Consider the following 16479-nt stretch of genomic DNA (forward strand, 5'->3'; position numbering starts at 1 on the left):
TCAACTACGTGAAATGGCCCCGACACGCTTTAGTCACCAGTTTAATTCATAAAAAAGTAGCTATAACTCTTGACATCACCTCCACAGCCCACCCGAGGACTCCAGACGGTGACATCGTATTGTGAGGCTTTTTCTCGAGCGCTGAATTCTGAGACTTAAGGGAAGGTTATTTGAAGCATCCTGGTAGATTTCCCGGCTTTCACTTCCCTCCCCCGCTTGGCTGGTAATTTTCTGCTGCTGCTCCTCCTCCTCCTCTTGACCTCCTCCAAGGTACCTTCGCCTCCCCTCCCCCAACTCGTTCCCTGTAAAACCTCCAGCGGGCAGTGGGAATCATTCCTTTGGCGCTAAATTCAGAGCTGCCCGTTGGACTGGATTGCAGTGGAAGAAAGGGTGTCACTTCTTTCGGCAAGAATATCATTTGATGAACTACACTGAGTTAACTTGCTCTGGGCTTCCTGAAAACTCAGGTGGGCCTGTGGGTATTTTAGATTCACTGGAGATGTGATAGCTTTCAGACCAACAGCCTAGGGCTTGGGAGATAAAGCGTTTTCAACTTCCCAGACTCCAACTCCTTCCCACCAACCTCTCCCCCACCCCAGAATCTGATACAATTAATGCAGGATTTGCCAGATGTAGGGTTCAGTGGGTCCTTGGGCCAGAACTTCTTAATCATTACATTGCATTCATGAGCTCCAACCTGGGATCCACGCAGAACTCCGGTGCAGTTAAAAATTGCATGTTCCTAGTTATCTAGGGTTTCCAAAAGAACACAAAACAAACAAACAAACAAAAAAACCTTAGAAAAAAGGTAGAAAATGGTTTCACCCGACATTGCCAGACACTTGTGAAATTATAATAAATTCTTCCAAAAGCACAATTTTAAAGGGAAGATGCAAATTTCTGCCCTCACTTGGTCAAACTCTACGGCAATGACCTGCGGAACCTCGCATTCTCAAGACGGCTCTGAGGTTTGTGGCTTCGCCGCTGCCAGGAACCTGGAATTCTACCTCGGCTGAGAACCGAGCAGCAGACCGCACATGAAAGCTGCCTCCCGGCTGCTGTCTGCCAGTAAAGAATACCAGGAATGCTGGCGACAGAAACAACTACCTGAACTCAGAAACATTGGCTAGAAAGCCCAGCGTGCAGAAGAAAAGTCTTGCTAATTTACCCAGATTGTTTTAACTGGTTAATAAAGCAATTGACACTCAACAAAACCACCAACGCAGCAGGAGTCCTCGGCAATAAAACGAGAATCACTACTGTTGTAGTCGTTGTTAACAACTGCCTTTATTATTATCACTGCTTAGTATTCTTAAAAAAAAGGGAGGGGGAGAGATAATGACTTCATACTCAATGGTACATAAAGATCCCTTCTCTTTTTCTCTAAAATTAGAGCACAGATTTTCTTCCTCAAAAAGCCACCAATAATAAAAACTGAGAGAAATTAACTCTAAACATCGACAACCCTGGGTGGAATATAAATGGTTAATCGTGACTCCTTTTAAACATATAATTTTGTCTGACTCTCGGATGTGATTTAAGATTCTAATGGTTTATATAGTCTTATTCTATCTACATGATTACACAGAAAAATAAAAATAAGGGAAATGGAATATATTCCATACCTATTTTCTGAGGCGAATATGTTCATGTTTCATTTGGACCCCTCAAATGATGTGTTTATGGATATCAGAAAATGTAAATACTTCAGTTATATATATTTTTTCCATTTGAATACCTTACTGATGCAAATTGGCATCCCAATCATTATACTACTCTTTCAAACTGATTCTAATGTGGGCTAAACAGAGAAGCACGGTCCCTGGGAATAAGTTCCCAAATAAATTCATAGTTCAGGGAAAAATGATGAAAGTCCGCTTTCCTTCCATCTTGGTTAGTTGGCAAGGAGAAAGCTTTCTCCCTTACTGTACATGATTTCCCAAAGAACCAGCTTAAAATTCATTTACATCTGCCAGAAGTTGCTGGGATATAAATACTAAATGTGTAATGCTACTTTTCGATTGCAATTAAAACCTATTTAGATTTTTGAAAAGTAGCTTGAGAACATGATATTTGTTCAGGAATCTGTATCTGGCATTAAATTTGATGTGGAATCTTAAAATTTTTAAATTAAAGCAAAGAAAGAAAGCAACAGCACACAAAAATACCTGCATAAAAGCCCACCAGGAGTTTTAGGTGTAATTGCTGTATTTTGGAAGGTGTGTACAAGTGCACATGGACAGATGCCACAGACCCAAGAGGAACTTAATAAATCTTAGCATCTCTTTTATACTCAAAGGCACTGTAAAGTATATTGGGGTGTCCTGGAAGTTATGGGAACAATATTAAATAATTACTCATATTTTCCTTTTTCTCTCATCAATATAAGAGCTCACACTAAAGGATTAATACTACTGCTGTTTTGAAGGATATATTTTTGACCTAACAGAATATGCAAAGATCAAAATGAGTCCATTTTTGACGAGAGGGTCTAATCCCCGCTTTGAACACAAGAGGTCGCTCCTGTGACCAAATACTGGGGAAAATATTGGTAACCACAATTTGATGTATTTTATAAAAATATTACAAAATTTTTACAGATATATTTAATGCATTTAATGCACGTATAAACTAAGGAAATAGGAATAATTCGTGATCATATTTAAACTTCAGGGTGAAGTAGAACAATAATGCCTGCTATCGAAACTTTGATTTTACAAAAAAAAAAAAAAAAAAGAAAGAAATGTACTAACAACAGACATACAGAACTCCAGAGCACATCCATCACAGAACAACATAATTATTGGGTCCCCTCAAATTTTCCCCTCTGACAGGGAATATCGTCTGCCTGATCTTTACCTCTATCAGCCTAAGAACTTAAGAAAATACTTGTTTACAATAACTGTGTGGGCTGAAGAAAGAAAAACATATTGTCTTCACCATTATGATGAAATTTTTCACTACTAACGGTTTTCCTCCAAGGCACAAGTCAGGTTTTCTATTTGGAATTGCTATCAACATCAGCAATAGTTCTTTGGAATAGTTTATTAGTTTAGGGAGTTTAAGTGCCACACTGAGTCTGTGGCTGGTTTGAAGGAAGATGGATAGTGAAGGTGCTTTACGGATTTCAAATACAAGTCGTCAGGTTTCTGGCAGCTTCCGTTGTTTAATACCATGTTATAAAGGCTGCATGATGGAATATGATTGGTTAAAATTTTCTATTTACTTTCTGGAGTTATAGTGATCTTTTTATTTTTTTTTTTAACTACAGTCAACTTGGTTATCTACACAGGAAACATGCCTGTATACTGGGAAGACTTGCTTCGTGTTGATTATCACCATCAGTTTTGCAAAAGCAGCTTGACAAAAGAAACCATGCACATAATACCAGAAAGCAAAGACTATGACCAAAAACCAAAATAAAAAAAAAATCAAAACAAAACAAAAAAAACTGGTATATTTATTAACCTATGTCTATCCAACTTCGGATTTCACACATCCACTTCATCTTACAATAAAATGGATGAGATCCGGTTAGAAATCTTTTTTGAGGAAAACAGAACAAATACACGTTCTTGATAAAACCTCAGCGAGATCAGGAGGAAACTCATGCATGTTCGATTTTCTTTGAGCTCTGGAGAAGCCTATCCATGCAAATCAAGCCACTGAGGCCCGCTGAGGGCTCACAGCTCTTATCAAGGGTTAGATCTGGAGAAAGATACAAAGAAAGGAGTTTCCTAACACACCAGGTTTACTCCCGGCAACAAGACACTGAAATTAACCCTTCTACTGCTTGGGTTTGGGGCCTTTTTAGATAAAACTGGCAGTCACGTTAGATAAGGAATAGTTACTTAGAAGCTTTGGGAGAAGTGTGGGGGTTCTTCGTGGCCTTACTGAAGCTTTGTTTGGGGGAGACAAAGATATGACAGGAACAGGTTAAGAAATTATGGAAAAGGGTTACCGGCGAGTTGCAGCCAACATTCTTCTCTCTCCAGGTTGTTTCCTGAGAGAAAACTATCAGATAAACACACCCCGTGAAGGAAAATAGGTATTTTACTGTTCGTCTGTATTAGACCCCTATTCACGCCCTTGGACTAATAATGCATTTTTAAAATATTCTAGACATGGAGACTTGTCCTAATAATTACCAAAACACCACCAGCTAATTGTACACCTCTGCTGAAAAACAAAGGGCAGGAAACCAGCAGAGAGGAACTGGTCAGGACATAATCGCTTTACCAATTTTAAAGTACTGGAAGATCATTTCATTTTAGATTCGGGTTAGTACGCTTCTATAGTTAAACTGCTAATTCTATAGTTAAACTGCAACGCAGACCTCGCGGATCATAAAGGAGAGCTTGGAGTCCGCGGAGTCAACCTGATTTTACCTGTGCGTTTCCAACCTGATTCTCCGCTAAGGCAAGAAGCGCCCCTTTCGTCCCACCCCACGTTTCTGGAGATGAGGTCGGGGGTAATGGGGTCATGGGGAAGCAGTAGCGAACAATTCCCCTGGGTCTATTCATCCCATTCCCGGTTCTTCTTCCCTTTGGGCAGCTCCCAGCGCGCCAGGCGCAGTCAGTTCGGGAACTCACCCTCCCCAGCAGCCAAGCCCCGCCAGGCCCAGAGCTGTGAGCCAAAGCGCGAGATCAAACCGAGCCAAACGGGCTGTTCCAAGTTGTTTCTTTTCCTAGAACCCGGGAGGGACCTCATCACCAGGAAAACCTACCCACCAGCCACTCGCCACCAGCGGCAGAAAAGTGAGCCGCGCGCGCAACACGGCCAGCCGGACTGCGGGGACCCCAGGAACGCAGGGCGGAGGAGCAGCGCGACAGGAGGAAAGAGAGCTGGCGGCGCGGCCGAGAAGGAGCAAGGGAGGGGACAGAAGGAGGAGTAGAGGAGGGAGGCCAGAAGCCAGAGCAGCCGGGCAGCCCCGGATGAGCCCCGAGCAAGTTGCCTCGGGAGCCCTAATCCTCTCCCGCGGGCTAGCCGAGCGGTCAGTGGCTCACAGCCGCGGCGAGGCTGAAATATGATAATCAGAACAGCTGCGCCGCGCGCCTCGCAGCCAATGGGCGCGGCGCTCGCCTGACGTCCCCGCGCGCTGCGTCAGACCAATGGCGATGGAGCTGAGTTGGAGCAGAGAAGTTTGAGTAAGAGATAAGGAAGAGAGGTGCCCGAGCCGCACCGAGTCTGCCGCCGCCGCAGCGCCTCCGCTCCGTCAGCTCCGCCGGCTTAAATTGGACTCCTGGATCCAAGAGGGCGCGGTGCAGCCGGGCAGCGGCTCTCTCAGCGTTGGCAACCCCCGGGGCCACTATTTCCCACTTAGCCACAGCTCCAGCATCCTCTCTGTGGGCTGTTCACCAACTGTACAACCACCATTTCACTGTGGACATTACTCCCTCTTACAGATATGGGAGACATGGGAGATCCACCAAAAAGTAAGAGGCTGTTTTACCTTGTGGGGCTCGATGTGCTGGTGTTGTGCGGGGCTCTCTCTCAGGCACGGGTGCCAAGGGCTCTTCGGAGTTGGAGTCATTGCCTGGAGAGACAGAGAGAAGGTGGCTTTTTCTAGTTGCCGCCACGCCTGCATGCTTGCTATAGGTTCTGATCTTCGGGAAACTGAGTGTACCTTGTATTTAAATTCGCCTGTGTACCCTCCAAAACCCTAGCCTTCTGGTGCTAAGTGGTTTCCTGCTCCGGAATTCTGTGCTCTCCCAAGAAGGTTATTCTGTTGCAGAGGTCTGCCGGCACATACAATACCGGAGATGTGAATTAGCATTAGACTTGCAAAAGAGAACCAGTGACAACTGTATTGATGTCTGCTCTTGCTAACAATATCCAGTCCTATGTGCTATTTAAGAGCTTGCTTCATAGAAAATATAGACATCCCTGCGTTTACTTAACGCTTCTAGTCAAAACCTTTTCTTTGACTTGATTTATCCATAATCTTTCCCAGTGATTATAGCAAAGAGGGAAGAGGGAGGAAAAAGAAATACAAAATGAACGGGTTTGATTGCGTGCTAGGCTTACAAATGTAGACTATTCAAATCTGCATTTTACATATATTCCACCTCCTTTTTAAAACGAGTCAAGGTTTTGATGGCACACTTCAATTACCATCCCAAAGTGCAATACTCTTAAAGAAAGAAAGAGAAAGAAAGAAAAAAAAAAAAAAACTCCCAGAGAACGCCCTATAAGAGAACGACACTAAAAGTGTGTTTATCTCTGTAGGAAGTAAACGGTTAGTCAATCATGTATTTATTTTCATTTCAGAAAAACGTCTGATTTCCCTATGTGTTGGTTGCGGCAATCAAATTCACGATCAGTATATTCTGAGGGTTTCTCCGGATTTGGAATGGCATGCGGCATGTTTGAAATGTGCGGAGTGTAATCAGTATTTGGACGAGAGCTGTACGTGCTTTGTTAGAGATGGGAAAACCTACTGTAAAAGAGATTATATCAGGTACGCCATTTATACTGCTTCCTTAATTTTGTGAGATTTCCCTGTCTTTCCCCACTCCTTATTTATTATTTGGTGTGGCTTTGTATTTTTGCGAAGTTTGCCTTAGTGGGGTCCAGCATGCAAAAGTTACCCAGTACATATGTTACATAAATTAAACTATGCTGTTCATTTCACTGTTTATGAAAAAGACTCTACAAAACCCAATAGTAGTTTTCATAAATCATGTGGTATTGAAGCTTGTTTAATCGCTCATGGAATTTGTGATGTTCAAATTATTTTCCTCTTGTATCCTTCCCCTTCTATAACAAAAAAATTTAAAGACGGATAAGTTCGGATTTTTGGACTTTAAAAAGAGGTTGGTTTTTATTGTACATGCAGTGTTTTTTCTTTTCTGTATATGTATTTTAGTTCGATATTTTATTAGTAACTTACAAATTCTTTGGAGGTGTGAATTTAATGGGCGAAATAAAAGTTTGACCCAAGCATGTTGAAAGATACACTTCGAAAGAACAAATAAAGGTATCAAGACTTTTACTTTTAGGGTAAGAGTTTCTACCTGGAAAATTTTAAAACGAACCCAAATATTCCCTGCAAAAAGACCAGAAATTTAATCTTTTTAAAAATTAACCCTTTGGTGATATCTGACTGTCTTTTCTTTCTTATCTTATCTGAGCTGATGAATTAGACAGAGCAGATCAAATTGCCCATCATCTGTCTACGAACAATCGGTATATTTAGATAATTGAACAGCTTCCTTTCTCACATTAAAATCTGGTAACTGATAAAATGAGCGAATTTCCCATACTGACAAGACTACAACCACATAAGAAACTTTATGAGTTTTTTCCTTTCAATTTCTTCTGTCTAAACTTCATGCTTTGCTAGTTGAAAATTTTCTCTGACCTGTGTGTGTGTGTGTGTATATATGTCAGAACTTCATTTTCTACCTTAGAAAGCTAGTAGAATTTCTAAAGAAAATTTTATCGTTTCAATAATAGAAGAGATAACACTTTCACAATTATGTTAAATAATATCAAAATTATATATTTAAAATTTTTTTCTTTAGTGGCTATTAACAAGAAAATAGCTTTTGTAAGTCATTTTCTGGAGCTGAGAACTCATTAAAGCTTAGTCGAGATTTAAGTATGCAGTTAGAATTTTTTCTGCTCACTTAGTGTCCAGGGTTTTTTTTTCTTATTTTAAAATCATGAAATAGAGAGTAGAATCTTGATAGATACAACTGAACAGTGCAAAAAAAATGTTTATTAATACTTTAATGGAGGTGGGAGAAATGTAGGAGGAAATAGGGGAAGTGGGAACTGGAGGAAGGGGGAGGGGTTTCCCAAATTGTTTGGTCACAAGCAAGGTAAAGTCCTCATCCTATGAAATGGAAGATCTCACATAGAGTAGGCGGAGGGAGGCAAAACTTTTGAATCTACCTTAACCTCTGACAAATGAGCTGTTTTCATTGTTTACTTGATTGGTGTGTGACCTCGAGATTGTGGAGAGGGAGAGCTCACTTCGCACCTACAGGAGTATCTTTACTCCTATGGAGATAGTGTTTTGCTCAATTGCATACAGATCTGCATGTGCCTAATTCTGGATACACGTTTGTAGAAGGAGCCAATCGCCTCTCTCTCTCTGTCTCTCTCTGTCTCTGTCTCTCTCTCCTCTCTCACTCCCCCCACTTTCTCTCCATCCTCCTCCCTCCCTGCTCTCTTCCTCCCTCCTAACCTACCCCCGTTTTGAAATCCTGTAGTTGTACATGCAGACAGACCATTTAAATCTCCAAATGCCTCTGTCCCCTTGGGGGAGTGAGGTGCCCCCTTCCCTGTTTTGTGCGGATATTTTCCTCTCTTCTATTCCGTTTGTAGGAATGCCCCCGCTTCTGTTATTACTGGTACACGGAGAGGGGGCCAGGTCAGTGCTGCAGAGAAGGAACCTGCAAAGATTGTTTCTTGATAAGGAAAGGTCAGCATTAAGGAAAACCTTAGAAGTGGATTTTTTTTTTTTTTGGCTTATCATAGCTTTAAAGCAAATTGAAATAGAGGTAGATGCTTCAGCAACTTGAAAAAGATTGAGGGAGCAGAAGCCGATTTTAAAAATAATAAAAGGAAGACTGTAGAGGAAACTTTCAGTTAACATTGTTGCCTGAGGAAAAATCTTTAGTTCCGGAAAAACTGCCGTGGACTTGTTGTGCAAGAGAGATCTGGAAATCCTCAGGTTTCATTTTGTTATTCTGCTTGTGCATCGTGTGTATTTGCAAACGGAGCGATGTGACAATCTCATTCTCCAACTTCTCCTTCTCTTGGATAGAGAGAGGCCTTTTTGTTACAGTTTTAGAGTCATTTCTAGTAGCAGAAATTGAGGCACAGAGAGGCGAAAGTGTGGGGCCAGCGGCTACCGGAGCCCCCATGGACTCCATCCTTTTGAAGAGCTGCGGATGTAGGGCCACCCTGCGACTGATCTCTAGGGCAGCCGCCCCGGGTACAGAACACATCAAACATTTTTCCTTGGTATGGACTGGGTGTGCGAATCAAAACATGGAGGTTTATAGGAAAGAAAAAAGGGAATAAAAGAAAGGAAGAGGGAAGGGAGAGAGAAACCTAATTATATGTATTCTTCCATTCCCAGCTTGTCTGCAAATGCTGATTTCAGTGTCTCAGGGCCTTGGTGGCCTGGGTCGCCGGCAGTCTTGGGCCGGGGCAGTGTCCGCCTGAAGTGACTCCCTCTCCCTGTGTTTCTCTCCCCGCCCCGGGCCCGGTCCCCGCGCAGGTTGTACGGGATCAAATGCGCCAAGTGCAGCATCGGCTTCAGCAAGAACGACTTCGTGATGCGCGCCCGTTCCAAGGTGTACCACATCGAGTGTTTCCGCTGCGTGGCCTGCAGCCGCCAGCTCATCCCCGGGGACGAGTTCGCGCTGCGGGAGGACGGGCTCTTCTGCCGCGCAGACCATGACGTGGTGGAGAGAGCCAGCCTGGGCGCCGGCGACCCACTCAGCCCTCTGCATCCGGCGCGGCCGCTGCAAATGGCAGGTACTCCTCGGCCCGGAGGGAGGCCCGGCTCCGGGATGCGGGCGCCCGGCTAGGCCAGCGCCGCCTTCGCCAGCGCGCTGGCGGCTGCAGCAACCCTCGTAGCTGCTGGGCGGTCGATGTGGCAGCGGCGGTGGCGTGCAGTTAACTGAAGTGTTCTGAGTGCAGTTTGTACTGTGCTTCGCCCTTTCGCAGCAAGGTTCAATGCACTCCTTGTCTCCCTGGACTCCCGCAGCACACCTACACGTCTGTGTGTCTATATATGGGTACACATGAATGTACACCACTTGTGCACACATGTATACACACGCCCAAACAGTACTTCCAGTTCACCTTGGCCTTCAAGCCTTGGCTTACTGAAAACGGGCATCAGCTTCCCGCCAGGTATTCTCCATTCTGCGGCCTAATTAAAGGGGTGGAGCTCTAGGCCCCTGGAGTTTCCTCCTTTAATCCAGTGAAGGAAGTTTAGGTTGCCTTAAGTCATTTAGCCTCTCGAGTCATTTTTCCTTGCGAACTGCCCCACACTCTAGAACGTTTTTAAATTTTATTTTTATCCTTTTGTGAGAAAATGAACCTGAAAAGATACAGTCTTAATAACTGCAGGCCATTGCACAGAGCTGTAATTTAAAACTGTCAACAAGCTAATCTGTGGTAATCACCTTTTAAAAGGAGCCTGCCTCTTTAAACCATTCATTCTCAGCGATTTGGTGAGAATTTCATTTTCGGGCCTGTGGCTGTAACACTAAATTGACCCCATAGGTGTTGACCTGACCCTAGGGGGTTCTGGAAGGTGTAGGATTTGTGTATACAGATCAGAGGGCTTTTTCCCCAGGAAGGAGGGTAGAAACAGAGCAAGGCCCACCAGGAGGGGCCAGGGGTAAGAAGGCAGACAATGTTTCCAGTCCTGCCTTGCAGGTTTTGAATAGATCTGCCCCATTTTTTAAGTATCAATTCCCACTAAACACTGGCTGAGAAAACTAGAGCTCTTTCCCCTCTGCATTCTGGCAGCTCTAAGAATTGTCCTTGGAGATTTGTGACTAGCTTGCACTTGAGGGGAAAGCCAGAGGTGGCAACTTCTGTTCCCTGCAACCTGTACTCTCTCTGCTTGTGGGGACATACATAGGAAGCTGAAACCTTGGGAGGGAGTCAGAAAACAATGCATCCCAGCTGTCCTTTATCTAGAGCCTAGGTAGCCCAACAGAGTTTCAGTTTTCCTTCACTTGGGGTTAGCCCATCTCAGGAACATACAGGTAGATTTAGTACTAAGAAAGATCAGAATTGGAGAGATGGCCTAAACACTGCAGTTTCATGAGTTTTATCCTCTTGATATGAGTGTCCCCTACAGACTTAAGTTCAAGGCTTTCTGGCAGAATTTTCCTCAGCCTCTGCATTGCAGACATCCTGGCTGGTGTAGTGACTCTGGCTGTCACTGGGGTGTTTTGAGTTACCTTCCTGGTACCATCGGCCATTCTCCCAAGAGTCCAGAAGTGGGAGAGTCCTCAGTGTGACCTGGGCCCAGTCTGGAGGGAGGAGAAACAATGCTGAAAGGTGCCACCCCTACTGCAAGAAGGGGACAGGCCCTGAGACTTGTGCCCCATTGCTAATACTGTGTTGACACGAGCAAAGGTGGAGGCTGTTTCCCCTGTATTACTCGGCATTGACCTCCGAGATTAGAAAGCAAGATTTTATTCTACCTTTCTCTTCTCTCACATGCACCTCTACTGCCCCTGCGTTGTCAGTCGAGGCTACAAAGCACTGATCATTGTCCGGGAGCGGGGCAGTGGCAGGCGAGTGCCTGGCCCACGCTCACGGCGCCTCTTACCCCGCAGCCGAGCCCATCTCTGCCCGGCAGCCGGCCCTGCGGCCCCACGTCCATAAGCAGCCAGAGAAGACCACCCGCGTGCGGACTGTGCTGAACGAGAAGCAGCTGCACACCTTGCGGACCTGCTACGCTGCCAACCCGAGGCCTGACGCGCTCATGAAGGAGCAACTAGTGGAGATGACTGGCCTCAGCCCGCGCGTGATCCGGGTCTGGTTTCAGAACAAGCGGTGCAAGGACAAGAAGCGGAGCATCATGATGAAGCAGCTCCAGCAGCAGCAGCCCAATGACAAAACTGTGAGTGGCCCAGGGGCTGGGCAGGGGACCCAAGGGAAGCAGAGGAGGCGTGCCAGGTGTGTGCTGGCTGCCCAGGTTGGCTGGCGCTGGATTTCTATCCTGCTTTGGAACAGGAGTCCTGACAGGTGGCAACTCACCCCCACCTAAGCCGGGGGTGGGAGTGTGGGGGAGGAGAGGCAACCATCATTGCCAAGCCCACCAGGGAGGGCTGGCCTGGTCTAGGAGGCTGCTCCTGGGGTTGGAGCAGCTGCCCACACCCATAGCCTGGGTGGGTGGGCTCATGCCCTTCAACTTTGCTCCCACAGGGAACCAGAAAGACATGGTCTCCCCTCTGTGGGCAGGCAGCAGCAAGGCCTGGCTCTGGTTTTGCCAACATTTGAGATTGTCAGTTCCTGAAGAAGAGAGAGGCACAACTCCTTGGCTTCCTGTCAAATCCAGGGGTACAGGGGTGGGTCATCCCGGGGTTCCCTGGGCCCCACACACACACTGGGCTAGGCCTGCTGTAGATCCTTCAGGCCAGAAGGCGCCCCAAGGTGACCTGCAAAAAACAAGGCAACCTCTGCTCAAGGTCAGGCCCAGGCTTCCAGAGATGTCAGGCCCTTGGCACTGTTAACCATGATTATCCCCAGCTGCTCCTACCCCACAGGCTTTCTGGTTAAAGTAATCCAAAGAGTTCCGTTTTTGTTTTTTTGTTTTGTTTTGTTTTTCTTTTTGCTTTTTACTGCTTCAACCCTATTTTTAAATACCATAAAACCCACTGTCATTAAACTTGGCAGGCCGGCCAAGACCGCGCCAGGACACTTTCGAAGTTGGTTAGTGCGCAATAACACAATAGCCGCCAGACCCAAACGCTTGAGGGTGGGGGTTGGGTCTGCAGAGAGAACTGCCTGGAGAAAATCTAGTCGAAAATCTAACTAAGTGAAATTGCCCAGAAAAGCACCTATCTAGAGGCTGAAGGAAGGCCTGTCATACCTAACCTTTCTAATTCTGGGAGGCTATAGTCTGGAAAGGCAAGCAGGAGGAATTGGGAAGAGCTGTGAGTATAAGGGAAAGAAGAAAGTTGTAATAGATTTTGGTTAGATAAGGTCCAAGCAGACTTAGTAGTTCATCTCACAGAAGCAGAAAAACAAAACACAGTAAAACAAAACTGAGCTCCCGCTAATATTCATACGTACAGCCGATTAACTGAATCAATAAAGGCCACAGTGTAGATAAGATAATACCAGGGTATATTTGCTTAGCCTGTGCAGACAATGGAGGGAGGGAGTTTGCTTATTAACATGTTGGGATGGGGGCGCCTATTCACAGAATATCCAGGGTATGACAGGAACTCCCATGGTGGCTGCCAGTCCAGAGAGACACGACGGTGGCTTACAGGCAAACCCAGTGGAGGTGCAAAGTTACCAGCCACCTTGGAAAGTACTGAGTGACTTCGCCTTGCAGAGTGACATAGATCAGCCTGCTTTTCAGCAACTGGTAAGTGTCAGCTCCCGGGAGTGAGGAGGCGGAATCTCCAACAGAAAGGAGATTCTGGTTTAACTGTTACACAATGGAAGATTCAGGGGGTGGTTGCCTCCCCGGCCCCAGGGTTGGGGAAAGATGAAAGAGGTGTGGTGAAGGGAAGGAGGAAAGCTCACAAGAAAAACAAACCTCTTGTGAGTCTTTTTTATGAGAGTTCGTCATTTGACCATATAGGTTGAATTTTCTATCAATCAGTCCTGCTTTGATGTATTAATTGCAAGGTGCCTAACTAAACAGACATGCGTGGGAAGGTATACAGGGTTGCAAAATCATATCTCTTAGACTTTTGAGTTGGAAGGGGCTTTAGATAGAGATCACCTTGACATTTTAATCAGCAATTAGGTAAACTTACTCCTTTCTCGATTCTTAGAGAATGATATATTTAAGGACCTAAATCAAGATTTTTGTAATAATCAACATTGAAATACATAATGTTATTATCAGTGAGCAGCAGGCATTTGTCTGGGTGGAGTTTTCAAATAAATCAGTAAAGAGTTCAGTCATTTGAAGATATGATTGATACTTTTTGTTACTATATCCATTTCCGAAACTGTCTTAATCTAAAATGTAGTACTGCTTAAACATTTTTAAGTGTATGAGTTCAACCATCATACATAGCCACATACTGTGGGGCATGGTAATATGTGTTTTAGCATTAATATGTTTTACACATCTAGAAAAGAGAAAATGACTCACCTTTTACCTACAGAAGGCTTAAGGGTCAAGATAAATAAGATAATTAAATATATGGCCTTTGTGACATGGTTTATGTTCACATAAGATTGTTTTCTTTGAATAGTAAACAGCTCTATAGAATCTTATTCTATAAAACAAGATCTTTCCTAAAAATCTATTCCTGTTATTGGAAATGAAGCTCTAGTTGTTTTTAGGTTAGTTTTTTACCCTCACATTTACTAGAGGGGCAACAGTTAGGTAATAGGCCAGAGTCAGTGGTCAAGAAGGCTCGGCCCAGGTTTATGTTTGTGAGTGGGCCAGTCTAGAGCCTAGGCAAATTTTAGACATCCCTTGACTTCACAATGGGGAAGTTTAATTGGGTAGATAGGAAAGTAGACTCTGGAATTAGGAAAAAAGAACTTACTTTAAAGTCAGGTTAATCTTATGAGTTGCAGAAAACATGGATCATAACAGGGCAGGTAGGGGAGGGTTCAGGGCAGCCAAGTGTTTGCAGCTTCTGAAACTTTAGTGTCAGATGTGAGCAGTAGAAGGGGAGCCAAGGCAGGAGGCGGGGGTCGGGGGCAGGGCGAAGGAGGTTTACAACAGCAACACAATACTTTCGGCTTAAAAGAAGGAGCCAGATATTTATAACACGATGACGTTATAATATATGGGTCTCCTCTTGGAAGGAAGAGCCTGATTTAAAGAGAAAGAGAGAGAGAAAGAGAAAGCCCAAAAGGCAGCAGGACCAACAACAAGGAAGAAACCCACGCTGTGAACCCTCTGAGGAGTTAATCATTGTTCTGTGGAGCCTCCTCTGAATCACCCGTCACACGATCTGAGCGTGTGTTATGGATTTTCCAACTCAAGAAGAGAGGCTTTGATGCCTGGAGACTGAGAACTCGCCTGCTCCCAGGGCAACATGTAGCTGGCAGGATAATTTTATTTCGAACATGCATGGTAGAATTGCGATGCCATTTTACAGTGGGAAACACATTTGTTCTTAAATAATTTAACGCAACATAATGTTGGGAATTCAGTTTCAGTTAAAACAGAGATCTCTTGGAAGATGGGAAAGCGAGAAGATTTCCTCTCAAATTCTTTTCCTTGTAGGCTTTCTTTACGCCTGTTAAAATTCAATGATAGATGCGGTTACCTCTGTCTACATATCTGTCTCTCTATACACAGACACTTATATGTTCATACACATAAGTTTATAATCCTTTTATGAATATGATCACAGCCTCCTTTATTCATTTCTCAACCTTCTATGCAGGTAAATTTTTCAGAAGGAGGACCGGGCTCTAATTCCACTGGCAGTGAAGTGGCGTCGATGTCCTCTCAGCTCCCAGATACACCTAACAGCATGGTAGCCAGTCCTATTGAGGCATGAGGGACATTCATTCAGATGTATTTTTTTCCCTGTTGGAGAAAGTGGGAAATTATAATGTTGAACTCCAAAACAAAAGTATTTAACGACCCTGTCAATGAAAACTGAATTGAGAAATGAATGCTCCATGAAATGCACGAAGTCTGTTTTAATGACAAGGTGATATGGTAGCAACACTGTGAAGACAATCATGGGATTTTACTAGAATTAAACAACAAACAAAATCCAAACCCAACATACGCTATCCAATGACCTTAGGAGGACTGAAAAAAAAAAAAGACGTTTTTAAAACGTAGAGGATTATATTCAAGGATCTCAAAAAAAGCATTTTTCATTTCACTACACATCTAGAGAAAAGCAGAAACAGAGATTTTCTAGTCCATCCTATTCTGAATGGTGCTGTTTCTATATTGGTCATTGCCTTGCCAAACAGGAGCTCCAGCAAACGAGCAGGAAGAGAAACTGGCCTCCTTGGCTGAAAGGGTCTTTTCAGGAAGGTGGAGCTGCGTTGGTTTGCGATGTTTTTAGTTGACTTTAACAAGGGATTAATTGACATCCTGGGTTTCTTAGCATGTCCTGTAGCTGGTTTCGTTTTTTTTTCTTTTTGCCCCTTCCCCCTCCTTTTTTTTGAGATCCATCCTCTATCAAGAAGTCTGAAGCGACTTTAAAGGTTTTTGAATTCAGATTTAAAAACCAACTTATAAAGCATTGCAACAAGGTTACCTCTATTTTGTCACAAGCGTCTCGGGATTGTGTTTGACTTGTGTCTGTCCAAGAACTTTTCCCCCAAAGATGTGTATAGTTATTGGTTAAAATGACTGTTTCTCTCTGGAAATAAAGAGGAAAAAAAGGAAACCTTTTTTTTTTTGTTTGCTCTTGCATTGCAAAAATTATAAAGTAATTTATTATTTATTGTCGGAAGACTTGCCACTTTTCATGTCACTTGACATTTTTTGTTTGCTGAAGTAAAAAAAAAAAAGAAAGATAAAGGTTGTACCGTGGTCTTTGAATTATATGTCTAATTCTATGTGTTTTGTCTTTTTTCTTAAATATTATGTGAAATCAAAGCGCCATATGTAGGATTATATCTTCAGGACTATTTCACTAATAAACGTTTGGCATAGATAAATAAATAAATACAATGATCCAGGATCCCTCTTTTATGTTTACAAGTAAGCATTAAAATGTCTGAAATTAAGTACTGCATGTGAATGGGGTAAACTGACATACAATAGGTGTGATGTTTTATTGCAAATAGTTACGGGTCGAGTTTGCAAGTTTGCAT

General features: G+C 43.8%; 1 protein-coding gene across 1 annotated transcript; it reads left to right on the forward strand.

The window, feature by feature from the left end:
• The first annotated feature begins 4883 nt into the window (after positions 1-4883).
• ISL1 (ISL LIM homeobox 1) lies at positions 4884-16183 on the forward strand. Its single transcript, XM_039869915.1, has 6 exons — positions 4884-5435; positions 6271-6460; positions 9236-9495; positions 11322-11608; positions 12917-13084; positions 15081-16183. The coding sequence occupies exons 1-6, from the start codon at positions 5408-5410 to the stop codon at positions 15195-15197; spliced, it is 1050 nt and encodes a 349-aa protein (XP_039725849.1). The 5' UTR covers positions 4884-5407; the 3' UTR covers positions 15198-16183.
• Positions 16184-16479: the final 296 nt, after the last annotated feature.

This window comes from Pteropus medius, unplaced genomic scaffold, assembly GCF_902729225.1.
Source record: "Pteropus medius unplaced genomic scaffold, Ma_sr-lr_union100, whole genome shotgun sequence".
Lineage (NCBI taxonomy): Eukaryota > Metazoa > Chordata > Mammalia > Chiroptera > Pteropodidae > Pteropus > Pteropus medius.

Excerpts from the sequence above, each read along its gene's own strand:
- ISL1 (XM_039869915.1), top strand. The coding sequence starts at position 5,408 with ATGGGAGACATGGGAGATCCACCAAAAA. Across the intron at positions 6,461-9,235 it reads TGTAAAAGAGATTATATCAG|GTTGTACGGGATCAAATGCG; the intron begins GTACGCCATTTA and ends GTCCCCGCGCAG. Across the intron at positions 9,496-11,321 it reads GCGGCCGCTGCAAATGGCAG|CCGAGCCCATCTCTGCCCGG; the intron begins GTACTCCTCGGC and ends CTTACCCCGCAG.